At 47.1% G+C, this 20,525-nt stretch overlaps 1 protein-coding gene across 11 annotated transcripts in view; it reads right to left on the bottom strand.

Moving 5' to 3' along the window:
• Window positions 1-20,525, bottom strand: part of OSBPL8 (oxysterol binding protein like 8) — a 205,240-nt gene that overhangs the window by 121,192 nt on the left and 63,523 nt on the right. For all 11 annotated transcript variants that reach the window (XM_030548682.1, XM_030548675.1, XM_030548683.1 and 8 more), the window contains one exon: window positions 17,818-17,926. In XM_030548682.1, the coding sequence (XP_030404542.1) occupies window positions 17,818-17,859 (42 nt within the window). In that variant the 5' untranslated portion in view covers window positions 17,860-17,926. The remainder of the gene's footprint in view (window positions 1-17,817; window positions 17,927-20,525) is intronic.

The raw sequence follows: 20,525 nt of genomic DNA, 5'->3' as shown, positions 1-20,525 counted from the left end.
GAGAGCAAACCGGGAAAGGAGACCAGCTTCGCCGCGGTTTGCTCTCGCGTTCCCCGAACCACCCTGCAAACCGCAGGGAAGGAGACCTGCTTGCTCGGGGGTTCGGGGAACGAGAGAGCAAACCGGGAAAGGAGACCAGCTTCGCCGCGGTTTGCTCTCGCGTTCCCCGAACCACCCTGCAAACCGCAGGGAAGGAGACCTGCTTGCTCGGGGGTTCGGGGAACGAGAGAGCAAACCGGGAAAGGAGACCAGCTTCGCCGCGGTTTGCTCTCGCGTTAACTGAACAAGCAGGTCTCCTTCCCTGCGGTTTGCAGGGGGGTTCGGGGAACGCGAGAGCAAACCGCGGCGAAGCTGGTCTCCTTTCCCGGTTTGCTCTCGCGTTCCCCGAACCCCCCTTGAAGCCGCCCAACAGCGCTGCAGTGTGGCCACATCTAACACCACTTGCAGCGCTGGTTGCTGTAAGTGTGGCCACTCTGCAGCGCTGGCCCTATACAGCTGTACTAATACAGCTGTAACAACCAGCGCTGCAAAATTTTAGATGTAGACATGGCCTCAGTCATTAACACAGCCTGTCAAGCAGCCTCACTTGTGAGCCCTTTCCTCAGTAACAATCCTCCCTAGAATCCTGTTGTATTTTGAGCTCTCTCTGCATGGGAGAAGGTAGGGTGCTCACCTCAGATTTTATAAATGAAAAATTAGGATTTCTGTTGTACTTTGATGAATTCACAGGAACCTGGTTATCTTTAGCATTTTCCTCTCTTTGCAGATGCAAGACTTAATACTTCATGCAACTAAATTTTGCTATCTTAGATAAAAATCTTGCTTAGGAGAGTTTGGTAAACTAAGTTTCATATCCCTCCCCCACCACCACCACCACCCCTCCCGTCCCCCCTTAATAAATACAGAGTGTTAGAAAGCTTTTGCAACTTTGAAAATGTCTATTTTGTGTGGTGACCTCTGTCAGAAACCCCCGTTTGAAAGACCTAAATTTGGTAGATTTTGTAAAAAGCTCAAGACTTGTTTTAACATTTTTCAAACTTAGCTGACATAATAGATTTTGGCAAGGCAGCAAAATATGGCTTTAAAACAGTAACATACCTGTAATCTTTATGGAAAAGTTACTGCTTTTTCATGGTAGACCAACAACTGTCCAAAGAGCAGATTATACAACTTGAATACCAATAACGAAAAAAAGACGGTTACTCACCTTTGTAACTGTTGTTCTTCGAGATGTGTTGCTCATATCCATTCCAGTTAGGTGTGTGCGCCGCGCGTGCACATTCGTCGGAAAACTTTTACCCTAGCAACTCAGTGGGCCGGCAGGTCGCCCCCTAGAGTGGCGCCACCATGGCGCTTGATATATACTCCTGCCGGCCCACCCGCTCCTCAGTTCCTTCTTGCCGGCTACTCCGACAGTGGGGAAGGAGGGCGGGTGTGGAATGGATATGAGCAACACATCTCGAAGAACAACAGTTACAAAGGTGAGTAACCATCTTTTCTTCTTCGAGTGATTGCTCATATCCATTCCAGTTAGGTGAATCCCAAGCCTTACAAAGGCGGTGGGGTCGGAGTGAAATGTGGCACAATGAAAACTGCTGAGCCAGAGGCTACAGCCTCTCTTGACTGTTGAACCAGGGCATACTGCGAAGCAAAGGTATGGACCGAGGACCAATGGAGCTTCGCGACAGATCTCGTGGGTAGAAACAAGAGCCAGCAAGGCGGCAGATGAAGCCTGAGCCCTGGTAGAATGCACGGTGATTTGGCTTGGGGAAATATGAGCCAAATCATAACAAGTGGGGATGTCCGCCATCACCCAAGATGAGATCCTCTGAGAGGAAAACAAGCAAGCCCTCTCTGTGGCCCGCTACCGGGACAGAGCTGGGGCACCTTAGGAAATGGTTCTGTCAGCACAATATAATGCGAGCACTCCACAGATGTCCAAGGAGTGCAATGGTTGTGCCCATTGCGTTGAGCTGTGGGTAACATGAAAGGCCGAAACCACCTTAGGGAGGAAAGCCGGGTGCGGTCATAACTGCACCTTGTCTTTGTGAAACTTAATGTACGGCGGAACCACCGTAAGAGCTCTGAGCTCGGAGACCCGTCTGGCCAAGACTAGGTTGAGGTCCCAGGTTGGGGCTGGGCGGCGCACCCGAGGGTGCAAGCGCTCCAAGCCCTTGAGGGGCCTCGAACCCATAGAGCGTGAGTACACGGAACGTCCACCTTAGCCTGCTGGAAGGTAGAGATGGCTGCTGAGCGTATGCTCAGCGATGATACCGCCAGGTCCTGCCACTGAAGGCCAGAGGCAGGCCAAATAGAGGGGGATCGAGACCTCAGCAGGAGCAAGATCGAGCGTATTGCAGCTGTAGAAGAAACGCTTCTACCTGGCCCGGTACGTTGAGCAGGTGGAAGGCTGCCTGTCACCCCCGACTCAGGTACGCAGCAGCCACCGTGAGGCGAAGAGGCTGCAGGTCCGAGTGACGAAGCCTGTCGTTGCCCTGAATGATGAGGTCTGGGTGGGGTGGAAGGGTAATTGGGTCTGTTACCAACAGGCCGAGCAACGTGGTATATCAGTGCTGCCTGGACCACTCTGTAGTGATCATGATGATGCGCGCTCTGCCCCTGCGGAGTTTGAGCAGGACCTAATGAACCAGTGGGAACAGTGGGAAGGCATAATGCAGTTGGCCTTTCCACGGCATCAGGAACGCGTCCAAGATCGATTCCGAGGAGAGACCCTGGGAGGAGCAGAACACCTGGCATTTCCTGCTCTCGCGGTGAGCGAACAGGTCTGTGTGAGGAAACATCTTCACTTCCGGAAAGCAGGACGCCTCACATGGGGCAGAGTGATCACTCGTAAGACAGGAAAGACCTGCTGAGTCAAAGAGTTAAGACGTTCCGAACGCCTGGGAGAAAGGACGTCGCCAGCTCCATCGAGTGTGCCATGCAAAAGACCCGGAAATGGATGGCCTCCTGACAAAAAAGGGGGGGAGGACTATGTCCCTCCCTGGATACTTATGAAGCACATGGCCGTTGTGTTGGCTGTAAACACCGAGATACAACGGCCTCGCAGCTGCCACTGGAACCCCTGGCACGCCAGGCGGACTACTCTCATTTTTGGGGCATTGATGAGGAATGCCAGCTCCCTAGAAGACCAAAGGCCTTAAGCTCGGAGGTGGCCATGAGCACTCGAGCAGAGAGAAGATGCGTCCGTCGTCAGGGGCAGTGAGGGCTGGGGCAGATGAAACCGCATCCCTGTCCACACCAAGGAGGGAGTTAGCCACCACTCTAGGGAGCCTAAGGTGTTCGAGGGAACGGTGACTACCATGACCATTGGCTCCCTGTCCGGGCGGTACGCCGAGGTGGGCCGGACTTGGAGAGGACGGAGGCGGAGCTTGGCGTGTTTGGTTACAAACTTGCGGGCAACCATGGACCCAGGAGACTGAGACAAGAACGAGCCGAGGTCGTTGGGAAAGCCTTCAGACCTCAGATGATTGTTGCCATCGCCTAAAACCGCAGTTGTGATAAGCAGGCTCCGGCTAGGTAGGAGACCAGGATAGCCCCTAGGAAGCCCAATCTCTGCGTGGGAACCAGAGTGGATTGCTCTATAGTAATCATCAGGCCTTGATCTGTGAATAAGACCGTGACGATGCCCACGCGCTGAGTGGTTTGTGTCTCAGAGTCTCCTCGGATAAGCGAATCGTCCAGATACGGAAAAACGCATATCCGACATCAGCGACGGTAGGTGGCGACTATGGCCGTAAACCAGGAGTATTGACAGTTGGCTATAAAGCGGAGGCATCTCCTGTGCGGAGGGAAGATGGCATTGCGAAAGTACGCGTCCTTCATATCCAGGGCGGCATAGTAGCCCCCAGGAGGCAAGGATGGAATAATGGTTCCCAGGGATACCATGCAGAACTTCAACCTTATCCTAAACCGGTTGAGTCCGTGCAGGACCAGGAAGGTCTGGGACCTGCGTTCGAGTGGGGGACTAGGGCATAATGGGAGTAAAACCCCTTGCCCCTTTCGTCCGCTGAAGGGGGACAGGGCTGGAGCAAATTAAAGGTGGTACCCATGCTCCATCGTGCGCAGGACCCAGCGATCTGAAAGTAACTGGGGCCACGCCAGGAGAAAGCGGGATCCCGGCCTGTGACTGGTACACCGCCCTCAGGCGAACCTTGGAAGGTTCGTCTTCGGTCCCAGTGGTAATTGCGAGGGACCTTGACTTTGGCTCTTTAGGGGTCCTGACGTTCGTCTGCGACCACCTTGGCCTTGCCGTTTGCCAGAGTTCTGCCTCTGGCTAGGTACAGAGTATGGCGGCTGGGGCCAGAAAGGCCTGCGTTTGGTCGCTGGCGTATGCATGCTGAGAGAGCGCATTAGGACCCTATTGTCCATCAGGCTTCGCAGCCTGGGGCTGTCTCTGCCGCGAAGAGGCCTTTACCAGCAAAGGGTAAATCCTGACTGGCATACTCCAGCTCCGGCCGGAGGTATGAAACCTGAAGCCATGAAATGCACCTCATGGCGACACCCAAGGCCAGAGTCCTGGCCGCAGAGTCTGCTGCGTCCAACGAGGCCTGGAGGGACGCTCTGGGAACCTTCTTTCCCCCGTCCTCCAAGACGGCAGCGAACTCCTGGTGGGAGTTTTGAGGGAGAAACTCCTTCACCCAGGTGCTATAATTATCGCAGCTAAGCAAGGCTTGTTGCTTTGCTACCCAGAGCTGCAGGGCCTCTGCAGAGTACACCTGGCGGCCAAGCAGGTTCATTCGCCAAGCCGCTTTCGGCTTCGGGGCTGGCGCCCGCTGGCCATCATATCAGAATCGTGGACCTGAGCATAAAATCTGCGCATATGGGATGACACGGATGCGTGTCCGGACGGCCATGGAGGTACTAAAAGAAGGCACAGGCAGAGTCTCTGACTCATTCGGACCTTGCCGAACTCGGCACCGGGGACCGGCACCGGGAGGCGTATCGGTACCTGGGACGAGATCCAGACCCGCAACCAGAACGGTGCCGGGAGGTCGACCGAGATCTCGAGGCTCGGGGAGAGGCTACAGGAATCAAGGCACCTGCCGCGGTGCCGGGAGTCGGAACGGTGCCGATAGCGGGTCGGCGAACGGGATACCGACCGGTGCAGCGAGTGCGACCAGTACCGATGAGGAAAACAGCACCGGGACTGCCAGTGGTGTCCGGCGTGCCGACAGGACTTGGAGTGTCTGCGGGACCGTGATCATGAACGGTGCCGCTCTGCTGTGCTGACAGAGGACGGTCACCTGAAGAGACTGTATTACCCGCACCGGCGGTGTCGGGGTCAGGCAGCATCGACTCTGTCATGGCACTGAGAGCCCTTGCCGTTGGTAACGTCTCCGGCGTGGAGGGAACAGCAGGCTCAACCACGGTGCATACTGGGGAGCTGTCAGGCACCGGATTCGACGGCCCTCGTGGGACCAGGATCAACGGTACCGAGGTCGTCAGAGCTTCGGTAGGCGTCGGTGCCGGGCGATCCGAGTTAGATAAGCTGTCTGGCTGCGGTGCCGTCAGCACGGAAGCAGCAGGAGCAATAAGCTCAACCACGGCGCGTGCCGGGGAGCCGTCGGGCACCGGATTCAATAGCCCTTGTGGGACTGGAATCGACGGTGCCGACGTCGTCGGTGCCTCAGAGGCGTCGGTGCCGGGCAATCCGACTTAGACTAGCCCTCTGGCTGCGGTGCCGTTGGCACGGAAGCAGCAGGAGCAGTCGCTCAACCACGGCTCGTGCCGGGGAGCCGTCAGGCACCGGATTCTACGGCCCTTGTGGGACCGGGATCGACGGTGCCGACGTCGTCGGTGCCGGGCGATCCGACTTAGACGAGCTCTCTGGCTGCGGTGCCGTTGGCACGGAAGCAGCAGGAGCAGTAGCTCAACCACGGCGCGTGCCGGGGAGCCATCAGGCACCGGATTCTACGGCCCTTGTGGGACCGGGATCGACGGTGCCGACGTCGTTGGTGCCGCAGCAGGTGTCGGTGCCGGGCGATCCGACTTAGACGAGCTCTCTGGCTGCGATGCAGGTGGCACGGAAGCAGCAGGAGCAGGGGGCTCAACCACGGCGCGTGCCGGGGAGCCGTCAGGCACCAGCAGGAATCGTAGGCTTTCCCGACCTCGGAAGAAGGGAGCGGTGCCGAGTCGACATCGGTGCCGAAAGGCCTTGGTAGTACCGGCGGGGTCCAGTGCCGAGGAGGCGCTTCTGCCCACCGCTTGAACATCGCTCGGCGCCCAAGGTGGAGGGGTAAGTGAAAGTCCCGCACCTTTTTGTTCTCGGCTTAAAAGCCTTGCGAATGGGGCACTTAGCTGTCAAGTGTGATTCCCTGAGGCACTTCAAACAGGAGTCGTGTAGATCTCCCTTCGGCCGCGGCTTCTGGCAGGCCGGGCCCATTTTAAAACCCGGTGAGCCATGCATGGGCTCCGGCACCGGGATCATGGAAGGGGCTGCTTCCTGAACCCCGCTAACTAAACTAACCATGTTAGCAAAGAAAACACGTATAACTATACAATATATATATATAAAAGGGTTATAACTGCATAACTATATACGAGAAATACGAGTAGCTAGGGAAGTGGAGGTCAGCTAAGCCGCGCTCCACTGTTCCAACGACCGACACGGGCGGTAAGAAGGAACTGAGGAGCGGGTGGGCCGGCAGGAGTATATATCAAGCGCCACGGTGGCGCCACTCTAGGGGGCCACCTGCCGGCCCACTGAGTTGCTAGGGTAAAAGTTTTCCGACGAATGTGCACGCGCGGCGCACACACCTAACTGGAATGGATATGAGCAATCACTCGAAGAAGAACCCACAGTTCAATATTCTACCCTTTAAAATGACAAATTTATATGGAAATATACCTATCTCACAGAACTGGAAGGGACCTTGAAAGGTCATCGAGTCCAGTCCCCTGTCTTCACGGCAGGGCCAAGTACCATCCCTGATGTGAAAGTGAAACAGTAAGTTTCACCTATTGTACAAATCGAAGATTGGTAAAGAAAGCTTACATTTCATACAGCACACAGCTTTGCTTCAGATAAAAAGTTTTGTTCTTTTCATAGAAGGGCTTTTTGTACATAAAACAAAATGTTTCTGTTCTAAACAGCTCTTCCAGTCAGCAATAAGATTACATTTTGATATAATTTAGGTTGCACACTCCCACGATACCGTGTCCAGACTTTCAGATTCTCTGTATAGCCCATCAATGGCCCAAGAAGAACAGTTACAAGATTTTCTGAAGTTCTTAAAGTTTGCCAAATATAATCAAAGTACTGCTTCATTTGACTAATATACTAACAATTTCAAGTAGAAGGGCACAGTGGGGAGGGGAAAGAGGTAAGATTAGAGATACTTTACCATACTTCATTGCCTCCATAAGAGCTACATATGAAAATTCAACCCAAGAAGTTGTTAGACAACAAAGAAGAACCTAAGCTACATTACTGGTTCACAGTTCTATAGAGGCAATATTAAGATAGCTTTCTGCTTTACAACAACAAGAATATACAAATAATTAACAGATGAACAGTTTTCCAGTCAGAACTAAAACATTCTTGTTTTATTTTAAAAACCTTTTACCTAGTGTGCAAGTTATACATTTGTGTGCTAGATGATGAACAACAGATTCCTGTCAATATTTAAAAGAAAGTGCCATGAACATAAAAAATATGCCTTGCCTCCCCCCTTTACTCTCTTAGAAGTTTTTAAACAAATAACTCATCTGCACATTACTGTCCCAAACTTCTTACATTCAATCTTTACACAATTCAAAGTATCCACTACATTCAAGGGTGCACACAAGACCGGACTTGTGAACATACCTCCTCACTACTCTTTTCATTTCTCCCAAAATATTAAATCTAAAATCATCTGTCTTACACCACTTTCACCTGTGTCACCTTTCCCTTAAATCTTATCATTGACTTCTTTCCACATCAAACCTCAAACTCTCTTCAACTTGAAGGCTTTAAGTTCTGCCCCCACCTGCCTGGCAAGCTATCACCTCTTATTTTCCATGTCTAAGGCCTGTAGGCCAACTGCTTTTATTTTATCTCCTTCATACTTGCAATAATGTCTTTTCTTGCGCCCAAACATCCTCTCTCTGTATGCCAATTCCTCCTCAGATCTTACTTTTCAGTTAGCCTTTCGTCACTTCCTCAGATCTGGAATTATCTGCTTCAATTGCTGTTTTTATTCTAAAAAAAGTGTCTATTTTTAGAATAAAGACAAGCAGCAAAACATCTGCTTCCATGGAAATTACACTTTCATCCTATTCCTATTCCCACATCATCAGTAAGTTTTCTTTTCATTATCATTTAAACTACATTTTGGGGCCAGAATTATATTTATGTTTGAACAATGCAGAAATAGAGTTGTTCAGAGATGCAGCCACCCTGCCAAAAGGAAAAATGTATACCTCAAAAAGGCAAAGATGAATAAAAGATCATAATGGTCAAAGATTAAATTGTCTTAAGCAGAAGAGCCTTGCAGATAGTTAAAGGGACTCTAGAATATATAGAGGAAGGGTGTTTCTTAAGACTGAATCTGTCCCTACACTAAGATCATAGAATATCAGGGTTGGAAGGGACCTCAGGAGGTCATCTAGTCCAATCCCCTGCTCAAAGCAGGACCAATTCCCAGACAGATTTTTGCCCCAGATCCCTAAATGGCCCCCTCAAGGATTGAAAACTCAACTCTGAGTTTAGCAGGCCAAAGCTCAAACCACAGAGCTATTCCCCCCCAGATAATCTTGTTCTTACTCAAATGAAACACTGGGACAAAGTAGGATAACCAACTCAGCCTTAGGAGGGAAAAATCAAAAACAAAACAAAAACAAAAGCGGGACTGATTTATCAAGCAGAACTCATGTCTAGATCAGAGTTTAAACTAGCATCATACATTTGAATTTAGTCCATTACTTTCTCAGCAACCAGTACATAGCACGTGTTTTAGATTCCCTCTATTGATTGCATATTCAAAACATACTGTGTCAACAGTAGCTTTTTCCTCCAAAATAATTCCTACTATTCTTAGTCCCACTTCAGCTCCACCAGCATTATGATGGCCTGTGACACACGCACTTTTACCACCATTCAGGCCAATTATGCTCCTAGTAGGTCTACACAAGATGGTGATAAAGACAACTTGGCTACCAGTCTCTTATCTACATTGGTACTCCCACTACTGCTAGCGCCATGGAAGCTGAAACAGTGGGAAGTTTCAGAAAAAGAGGCTACTGTAAACCAGGATATTTTGATTTTTGAATTAATAAATTGCATGAAATTCCAAGTCTGTGCACTCCGAGATAAACTGTATAAGGTCTACGGTGCAGTGCAACACTGGCAGCATAAAGGCCCAACAGAACAGCAGCTACGGATGGTGGATCACTTCTGATGACATCTTAGAAATATTGGAAGTTATGTGTCTTACAATTAAAGCATATGTAAATAAGACTAAGGGACTCAACCTTGTATGGAGAAATATGATATAGGGTGAATGCACTGTCATTGTTCTACGGAGAAGAGGTGATGCCCTATCTGTGAAAGTGGGAGGGGAAGTGATGGAGGAGAAGTGGGGGGAACATTTGAGGGACAGAGGCAGACAGGAAGAACCTGAGGGAGAGTTTAAGAGAAACTGTCTGTGAGTAACCTGAGAGAGACAGGGTGAGGGGAGAGAGCAGCTAGAGTGGCACAGAGAAACTAGGACTGACAGAAACTGAGAATAAGTGGAGAGGCTGAGATTGGGCAGGACAACAAACAGATGTGCAGGAGAAGATCCCATCAGTTTACAGCTGGCTGGTCATGTCAGTATGTGTTTAATTGCGTGTTCTTGAGCATCCATTTCTTAATATTCCTGATCATTGGATCTAGTCATCTCCTATCATTGATTCATGTTGTCCCAGATATCCAGAACAAGAGAACCAAAGGTCCTTCAGATCCAATGGGTCTGGTCTAACATGCACTCCAGCAAGCAAGCATCACTGGAGTCAAGACCATCTCTTCAGGAAGTCATGAGAGGTGCTTGAGACTCAGAGACTGACTTCGTGTTAGACAGCACTCAGTGAGATATTTGGGGAAAGGAGAACCTTGAACCAAAAACAACAACCTATAAGATAATAGCCTGTGCACACAGAGATAGATTTTTTTTTAATTTAGAGGATTATATCTGTCATATCTGGCTTTAAGATTAAGCTTGATAAGTTTATGGAGGGGATGGTATGATGGGATAGCCTAATTTTGGCAATTAATTTGGCAACTGATCTTTGATTATTAGCAGGTAAGTATGCCTAATGGTCTATGATGGGATGTTAGAGGGGGTGGCATCTGAGTTACTACAGAGAATTCTTTCCTGGGTGCGGGCTGGTGAGTTTTGCCCACATGCTCAGGGTTTAACTGATGGCCATATTTGGGGTCAGGAGGGAATTTTCCTCCAGGGCAGATTGGCAGAGGCCCTGGAGGTTTTTTGCCTTCCTCTGCAGCATGGGGCACGGGTTACTTGCTGGAGGATTCTCTGCAGCTTGAGGTCTTCAAACAACAATTTGAGGACTTCAATAACTCAGACAGAGGTTAGGGGTTTGTTACAGGAGTGGGTGGGTGAGATTCTGTGGCCTGCATTGTTGAGGAGGTCAGACTAGATGATCATAATGGTCCCTTCTGACCTTAAAGTCTATGAGTCTATATGTAGTTAAATAGACTTAGTAGTAAGTTAGTATGCGCACACATTTGAACGTGTGTGTGTGTGTGTGTGTATATGTATTTGAATCAGGTTTTTAATTATATACTTCATATATTAAATATTGTAGGTAGGTGGAGTCCAGTTCTGTTTGTTCCAGTGTAAATAAAATCTGTTATTTTTTGTTGGACGATCACTTTTATTATCTTGTCTATCATCCCACAATCTTTTACTGCAGTGTAATTTCCCGCCCCCTCAACCCCCAATCTCTTACATGCTGAGTAAATTATACCACCCCTGTGATGGACCACTGCTAAATCTTGGTCAGTGTATTTCAAATTATAACACAATAACCCTACTTGGAGAGGTCAGTTTACACATAGCACACAATATCTGCATGTGACCTGGAGAACATTATGTTATGCTGCAGTTGTTGAACAGCTGCAATACTGAACCTATGGTTCTACAAGAAAAAACTACGAGGAGAGAAAGAAAGTCATCTGTGCCTCAGTTCTTCTATATGTAAAATGGGAATACTACTTCCTTTTTCCCCAACCTTGTGTCTATTTAGTTTGTATGCTCTTCAGGGCAGGTACTGTCTTATTAGAGGTATGTGAAGCGCTATTATAACCTAGTCCCAGATTTGGACCTTAGCGTCCAAAATATGGGGATTAGCATGAAAACCTCCAAGCTTAGTTACCAGCTTGGACCTGGTAAAGCTGCCACCACCCAAAAAATTAGAGTGTTTTGGGGCACTCTGGTCCCCCCAAAAACCTTCCCTGGGGACCCCAAGACCCAAATCCCTTGAGTCTCACAACAAAGGGAAATAAACCTTTTCTCTTCCCCCCTCCAGGTGTTCCTAGAGAGAGACACCGAAGCAAGCTCCGTGAATCTAAACAGAGGGATTCCACCCTCCCCGTTCCCAGCCTTGGAAAACAGAAGTACCGAGAGTTAATCTCTCTTTCCCCCCTCACCCAGAGGGTATGCAAAGTCAGGCTAGTAAATCTAACACACACAGATTTCCCCCTGACTTCCTCCTCCCACCAATTCCCTGGTGAGTACAGACTCAACTCCCTGGAGTTCCCCACTAAAGAAAAACTGCAACAGGTCTTAAAAAGAAAGCTTTATATAAAAAGAAAGAAAAATACATAAAACTGGTCTCTCTGTATTAAGGTGACAAATACAGGGTCATTTGCTTAAAAGAATATTGAATAAACACCTTATTCAAAAAGAATACAATTTAAAGCACTCCAGCAACTATAGACATGTAAATACAAAAGAAAAAAAAACATATAACTCACTATCTGATCTTTTTGTACTTACAACTGGGAAACAGAAGATTAGAAAGCAGGAAACAGAAATCACTTCTCATAGCTGAGAGAGAGAGGCAGACAGAAGACCCAAGAACAAAGAACTCACACACAAACTTCCCTCCACCCAGAGTTGAAAAAAATCCTGTTTCCTGATTGGTCCTCTGGTCAGGTGCTTCAGATACTTCTTTCCAGGTGAAAGAGACGTTAACCCTTAGCTATCTGTTTATGACAAGCGCTTAGCACAACAGGACCTCTGTCTATATTGGGGACCCCCTGTGCTACTATAAATACCACTAACAAAAAAGTTCAGAATTGGGAATGATTTTAGCTGATTGAATTTTAATGATCATAGGCAAGTTTTAGCCTAGCAGTACTCCAGATTCTGAAGGCACACCACCATCACCTAATCTTCATTTAAACACTCAAAATATAGCTAAAGAATGCTCAAATTAGAATCCATTTAAATCATCCACAATGAGGAAGAAGGTGCGAAATAAAAACACATCATCGAGAACAGAAGATTAGGATGTTTAAAACTAACTATGTGGGTTGCACAACAGCAGAGTCTCAGTGTATGTCTTTTGATACTTGCTTAAAAAAACAAAAAAAAACTCCTTTATATTAACATTTCCTACTTTTAAAATTTATTTCTAAAAGCAAGCTCAGCCAATCCACACACGAGTCATGCAAAATCACAGTTCAGATTTTTGGACAACAGTTTACAGAACCCCCAACTCAACATCAGAGGCACCAAGTTACTTTATGGGAAGAGAAGTTAAAGATATTTCTCTGCAGTTCCATGAACAAAGCTTGGGATAAACAAAAGGAAAAAAAGTGTTTCCGAGGGTTCCAAAATTGAAACAAGATTCGCATGTGAAAAACTGATATTACTGTGCCCTCTTGATCACCCATTTCAATACCACCACCCAAATACGCAAGCTACAACCAAACTATTCTGAAGCAAGAATTAAAGTTGAGAATTTGAGAATTGCATCACCAGAACAGCTAGGAGAATTAGTATAGGTGTTTTTTTCTAACTAAATTACTAGTTCTTATGAGCTTCCCCATTTTCCAAACGCACGCACAGAACAAACTGACTTTAATTGGACAAGAAAGCCATACTCTAAAAGCCACAAAAGCATACAGCTTATCGTTTGCTCTCTACCAACCCAGCAATTGAGTCTAGGTGGATGACATGAGAGGCCTTCTGCTACAGACCAACAGCAGAGCTGTAGCATGAGTGGGATCCTGCCACCAGTCCTACCCCAAGATCTCCTCCCTCACCAGCAGAGGGCATGAACTGTAGAGCTGGAGAGTTAAAACTCTCACAGTATACACTAAATATTAAAAGAAATTGAGTCATGAGCTACTTTCCCATGCACATTTGTGATCATACTGATCACTTCCCCCTCTGGTAACTACAACTATTGCTTATGCGGGAAAGTAGTATTAGGCAGTATTTTTTTGTCATCTTTACTCCAAGAATGGTTCATCTTTTGAAGAAAAAGAATCACACTGCATGCTTATGTTCTTATATGATTTTACACCCCTGCCACCTGTTCTTTTCTCAGTTTAAATAAGAATAGCCAGCACAATGTAAACCAGACAGATCTCTGCTGACTGCCAGTAAATGGCCCATGGGCCCCAATTTGGGAACTTCTGCTCTAGAATACATCCCAATATGAATGAACAGAATCCTAGTCAATACGTGCATCAGTTGAAGGCCAGCCTGTGCCTGGATCCTGTGAGTAATCCACAGATTTCAAGAAATGTGAAAGTCACAGGAATCTGCAAAAGCCTATGAAAAGCTCAGCAGTTCAGCCTGTATCAGCTCGTACAATTTAGAGCACCATGGCAATCCAGGGCTCCTGTACGGAGGGAGAATTCTCTCCAGTCTGAAGAAGGGAAATACAATACTATGTGACTCGGGCAATAGAAAATTTCAGTCATAATTTGTTTTCCCCAGTACTAGAACAAAATCAACCAGGTCACAGCACAGAAGATTAAGTGAAAGAATTTTTTTTAAAAAAGCCCTCATTACTTCTGGCTCCCATTACACAAACCCTTCAATATTACACAGCTACACGGCATACTTCAGCAAGTTTCCTCTCTTTTGGGGCTCTAGGAGATAAATTCAGGTTTAGGCTACCCACACTTGCTTGCCATATTATTCTTACTGTCTAATCAAATCACACAAATCCAAACACCATTACCCCTGCCCCACTCACTCCATCTCCTCCTCCCTCCATCACTTGCTCTCCCCCACCCTCACTCACTTTCACTGGGCTAGAGCAGGAGGTTGGGAGGGTGCTAAAGAGGTGTGTGTGGGGGGGGTCCAGGTTAAGCCTGGGGTAGGGGGTTGGGGTGCAGATTCTGGGAGGGTTTGGGTGCGGGAGGGGGCTCAGGGCTGGGGCAGAGGGTTGGGGTGTGTGCAGGAAGGCATGTAAGCTGTGGGCTCTGGCCGGGTGGCACTTATCTCGGGCAGCTCCTGGGAGGTGGCCAGCATGTCTGGCTCCTAGGCTCAGGGGCAGCCAGTCAGCTCCATGTGCCCCTGCCATGTGCCCCCACAGCTCCCATTGGCCGCTGTTCCCAGCCAACGGGAGCTGCAGAGTTGGCAGTCGGGGAAGGGGCAGCATGCAGAGATCCCCTACACGCCCCTGTGCCTAACTGGATATACTAATCGCTTCTGGGAATTGCATGGAGCGCCAGGGCGCCTGCCTTAGCCCCACTGCTCTGCCAGACTTTTAGTGGCCTACAATATCCTAGATTGGCTTCCAATAGCCTCCTGGAGACTGAGCCCAATTCCTGGAGACTCACGGCCAATCCGAGAGAGTTGGCAACCCTATTCATATTCCTCTGGCAGGAGAGCTTTCAAAAACACAAAACTTGTAAGATGTTGGGTATTTGTGCACAAAGGATTTTCAAAACAAAGAAGAAAATGAAATATTGTACTGATCCTAAATACAGTAGTAATATTTCTGTATTAATTTTCAAATACTTTAAGCAAATCAAAAGCTTCAGGCAATGTTAAACTAAAATGTTTAGTAGTCTAAGAAAATTAGATACTGTACTTAGACAAGGTTTTGGCCCCAAAAGAGAACCTTAATTGTGCTTACAGTTTGAAAAACACTTCTAACGCAATAGCTGTGGTATAAAATAGAAACATGAAATACTTCACATTCCGCCTATAATCAAGGTACACATTTGTCAAACTTAATTACTACTGTAAGTATTAATCTGGCAAGCAATGCTGAACAGTGAAAAAGAGTACTTAACATTAACATCAGTTCTAAGGAGAATTCACAACATTTTAGATTTATGGCTTGCCTACTTGGCCCTGTAGTTCAGACATTGGGAGTGGGAATAGCAGTGTGCACCAAAGTGCTGCACTATAATTCTTCCTTGTGATCTGAATGGGCATGAGCTAAAAGGTTCCTAGTTCAGATTAACGTTGTCCTATTCAAACAGGATGACATTAACGCAAACCAGGAAACTTTTAGTTCGTTCCCACAGGGTCCACCTGGGGGAATTACAGCACAACACTTTGGCGTGCACTGCTCTTCACACCCCCGTCATAAACAGATAGTTAAGAGTTAATGTCTCTTTTACCTGTAAAGGGTTAACAAACAGTGAACCTGCAACACCTGACCAGAGGACCAATCAGGAGACAAGATACTTTCAAATCTCGGTGGAGAGAAGCCTTTGTTTGTGTTTTTGGGTTTTGCTTTGTTCTCTCTGGATTCTGAGAGGGACCAGACATGTAAGCAGATTCCTCCAATCTTTCCGAAAAAAATCCCTTCTGTTCTAATTTTAGTAAGTACCAGGAAAAAGGCAAGTTTAGTCTTTTGATTGTTTTCTGTATTTGCAAATGTGTATTTTGCTGGAAGTATTTTAAATTGTATTTTGCTGGGGGGCGGCTTTTCTGTAGTGTCTATAAGCTGAAAGACCTGTAACTGTTACTATCTAAATTACAGAGACAACTTTTACTTTTTTTCTTTTCTTTTTTATTAAAAGTTTTGCTTTAAGACCTGTTTGATTTTTTCCCCTTGTTGAAGCTCAAGGGAATGAGTCTGTACTTACCAGGGAATTGGTGGGAGACAGGGAGAGAGAAGGGAGGGGGGGAAAGGTGGAATCCCTTTGTTTTAGATTCACAGAGCTTAAATCTGTCTCTCTCTCCAGGATAGCCCAGGGAGGGAAAACCTGGGGGGGGAGAAAAAAACTTGGATTTCTCTGTGTTGTGATTCAAGGAGTTTGAATCACGGTGATCTCCTAGTGTACCCAGGGCGGGAAAGATCTGGGAGGAAGAAAGGAGGGGAAATGGTTTATTCTCTTTTGTTGTGAGACTCTAGGAATTTGGGTCTTGGGGTCCCCAGGGAAGGTTTTTGGGAGGGACCAGAGTGCCCCAAAACACTATATTTTTGGGCGGTGGCAGCTTATCAGATCTAAGATGGTAATTACGCTTAGAGGAATTCATGCTGGTACCCCATCTTTTGGACTCTAAGGTTCAGATTGGGGAATTATACTATGACACCCCCACAGTCCAAACCACAGGATAGTGTATCTGTACCCTTAATGAACTTAGAAAAACCTACCCTATATATCTCATTTTTAAAGCATGTCACGGAGGTCCAACACCACACACTTGAAGTTGTCTGCATTGCTTCCCAGTTTACCTTTATCTCTGTATTTGCTAAATGTTGATAACCGAGGAAAGGTGCAGGATTCTCATCATTGCAAATAAGGTACCATGACCACAGGAGGAGGAGGAGCAGGGAATTTCTTCAAACGGGCCCTATACTGTGGTTGACATCTGACATATAAGGTCTGAACAAATGCCTTGGAAAGGAGAGTACCCTCTCCCAGGGAGCAATTCAATTCTGAATGATGTCAAGTATCAGAGGAGTAGCCATGTTAGTCTGTATCCACATGCATTTGAAGAAGTGGGTTTTTTACCCACAAAGCTTATGCCCAAATAAATCTGTTAGCCTTTAAAGGGGCCACCGACCTCCTCGCTGTAATTCTTGAATGAGCAAAGAGAGATCCAACATTGTTGCAGGCTGTAAAGTAGCTCACTTTATACTCATCTCCAGATAGAAACATTTTCCATATTATTGATTATGTCCTGGCAAAACAGCTGATTTATATTACTTATTTTTATGGCCCATATACTGCTGTAAGATTTTCTTTTTGCTTTCATTGGTGATCAAAAAGTTTTATCAAGTAAAAAAAATTCTTGAATTAATTTAAGCATTCCTTTATTCTCACTAAAGAAAGGAAAAAATCTAAATGAGTTTTACTTTGTTTTTGAAGGAAAGTGATTAGGGCCCCACAATGCTAGGTGCAGTATGGAAGTTGACATGGTCCCTGCCCCAGAGAGCTTACAATCCTCCATGGAAAGTACTCATTGTCCTTGAAGAAGTCCTGGGAATCCCTACCATTCCGCCTACCCAATATCTCATGAAGCAGCACTTCAGTTAACAATCACTGACTGGAAAAAGAAAGCTAGTCTGCCCTGCTCATATGCTGATCAGCGAGACTGACAGGAATGCCCTCTACTACCTTACCTCCCCTAATAGTGAGTACCAAGTCCAAGAAACAAACATTTCTTCCATGGTAGTGAAAAGTACTACTACAAGGTAACCAGGCAGGCCCTACTTAACAAGTGGTACATTCTCCCCCCGCTGATAGGATATAAAATTTACTTTTAACATGCATTGACCAAAAAGTACTCGCAATTTTAGATACAAACTCAACATCAGTGATCCTAAAAAAACCCTCCACGTTAATTTAATCTGAATATGTTCAATCACACTGACGCTACTCACCGAAGTTCTGTCGGGTTCCCCTTCAAATAAAACAGTCTCCATGTTGGAAGAGGCCTTGTCTCAGTATTTCTTTCAATTAGAGTTCCTCCATGCTGCAAACCTGCATATCCTGGAAGAGAACAAATCAATCATCAGTGGCTGAAATTAATTAACACTGCAACCAGATATCACTAGTGTTCTTTAACAATAATACACTAGAGCAGTGTCCAAAAAAATAATGACTTAACTGCTGCCATATGCCATTCATATCATATTTCCTCAAAGATTCCACATACTACCTGTACAAATGGCCTACATTAAAGGAAAATTAAGGTTGCAAAGTGAAGAGCCCAAAACTCAAGAAATGATCACATTAAGGTTGGCCTATTTTGCACATGCATTGTGATGGTCTTAAAATATAACGTCATTTTCCCCACAGGATCACACTCATTCAAGGTATAAAGCTGCCAAAAGCCAGTGAATAAACAACAGTCAGTAAGCAAAAACTAGATTCTTCTGTATCTTTTTACATCCTCTTAGTTCAATGTATAGCTCCAGGCCTCAATTACTGAGCAACATCTAAACCCTACAGTGAACAAGGAACGGTTTTCTTTTATAAGCTTTTCTGTAGCACTCAATTTAGTCAGAAATTTTTATGAATTTTTAAAATCTCCACTACAGTTTAAGCAGTAGCCTAAACAGACCTGAGGCACAGACTAAGCGACTTTGCCACTTACGGTGCTATTTTTGGACGACCTGGCGACTGGATTCATGTTTTTTTAGGTTCCAGTCAAAAGACACACAGGATCATTCCATCCCCTTCCTCAGGACCACTGCCTTATTCCCCATATATGATGCAATGTTTTGTATGGAACAGGGAAAGGGTGCTACGATACCAGGCTAGCTCACACCACAGTATAACCCTCAAACAAACAAACAAACAACAAAAAAAACCCACACCAAAAAAAACCAAAAAACCCAGAACCACGGTTACTCACCTTTCTGTAACTGTTGTTGTTCTTTGAGTGATTGCTCATATCAATTCCAGTTAGGTGTGTGCGCACACCGCATGCACGGATGTCGGAAACTTCTTCCCTAGCAGCTACCCGTCGGGCAGCTGGGGAGGCCCCTGGAGCGGCGCCAATATGGCCTTCTATATAAGACCCTGCTGGCCCGAACCCCTTTCAGTTCCTTCTTGCCGGCTACTCTGACAGAGGGGAAGGTGGGTGGGAATGGAATAGATATGAGCAACACATCTCAAAGAACAGTTACAGAAAGGTGAGTAACTGTTTTCTCTTCCTAGAGTGATTGCTCATATCAGTTCCAGTTAGGTGACTCCCAAGCCTTACCTCAGAGATGGGCTCAGAGTCAAGGAACCGCAGACTGGAGGATCACTCTGCCAAAGGCTGCATCATCCTGAGAGTGCTGGACAATGGCACAGTGGGACGTGAAGGTGTCCACATGGCAGCCCTACAGATTTCCTGGAGAGGAACGTGTGCCAGGAAGGCAGCTGATGACGCCTGAGCTCTTGTGGAGTAAGCCATAACAGCAGGCGGAGGGACATTTGCCAGGTTATAGCAAGCATGAATGCACCTGGTGATCCACAAAGATATTTGCTGAGAGGAAACCGGGGCGCCTTTCATCCACTCCACAATGGCGACAAACAACTGGGTTGTTTTACGAAAGGGCTTTGTCCGGTCTCTATAGAAGGTGAGTCCCCTTTGAACATCAAGAGAATGGAGATGTTGTTCACGAAGGTCAGCATGTGGTTTTGGGTAGAAAACGGGTAGGACGATATCCTGGCTCAGATGGAAGCGGGACACCACTTTTGGTAGGAAGGTCGGGTGAGGTCTTAGTTGAACTTTATCTTTATGAAAGACACTACAGGGCGGCTCACATGTGAGAGCCCGTAGTTAGGACACCGACATGCAGAAGTGATGGCCACTAGGAAGGCGACCTTCCAGGAGAGACAGAGAAGGGAAGAGGAGGCCAGCGGCTCAAAGGGAAGGCCCATAAGGCAAGAGAGGACCAAGTTAAGGTCCCATGCAGGCACGGGTGGCTTCGTCAGAGGATGGATTTTCTCCAGGCCTTTGAGGAAACGCCACACAACCAGGTGTGCAAAACACGGAGCACCCGGCCACACCTGGGTGAAACGCAGAGATGGCCGCGAGGTGGACCTTAAGGGATCCAAAGGCTAGGTGCTGGTCCTTTAGGAATATCAGGTAGTCCAAGATGCACGGAATTGGAGCCTGAAGCGGGGGCACCTGCCGCTGAGCGCACCAGCTGGAAAACCTTTTCCACTTAGTTTCGTAGGTAAGCCTGGTTGACGGCTTGCAACTTTTGAGAAACATCCCGCCTTACCAAGTCCAAACAGGCGCGTTCAGCCTGGTTTAGCCACAGATCCTCCAGGCCGTGAGGTGGAGCGACTGAAAGTATGGGTGCAGGAGACAACGGTGGTTCTAAGAGATGAGGTCAGCACTGAGAGGGAGATGCAGGGGAGCCGGGACTGACAGGTCCAGCAGGAACAGGTACTAACACTGATGCAGCCAAGCAGGAGCTACCAGAATGACATCTACTAGTTGATTAGTGATCTGCAGCAAGAGATCCCCAGTAGAATAATTTTTTCTCCCAAAAAGGTCCAGCTGCTTAGCTTCCATTGACTTGGGAGCAAGTCCTTGTTGGCCCTGCCTTGCCTTGGCATTCACCACGTTCACAAGCAAGTATGGGGC

This window comes from Gopherus evgoodei, chromosome 1 (genome assembly GCF_007399415.2).
Source record: "Gopherus evgoodei ecotype Sinaloan lineage chromosome 1, rGopEvg1_v1.p, whole genome shotgun sequence".
NCBI classification, from domain to species: Eukaryota; Metazoa; Chordata; order Testudines; family Testudinidae; genus Gopherus; species Gopherus evgoodei.
This window is presented reverse-complemented; position numbering and strand designations above follow the sequence as displayed.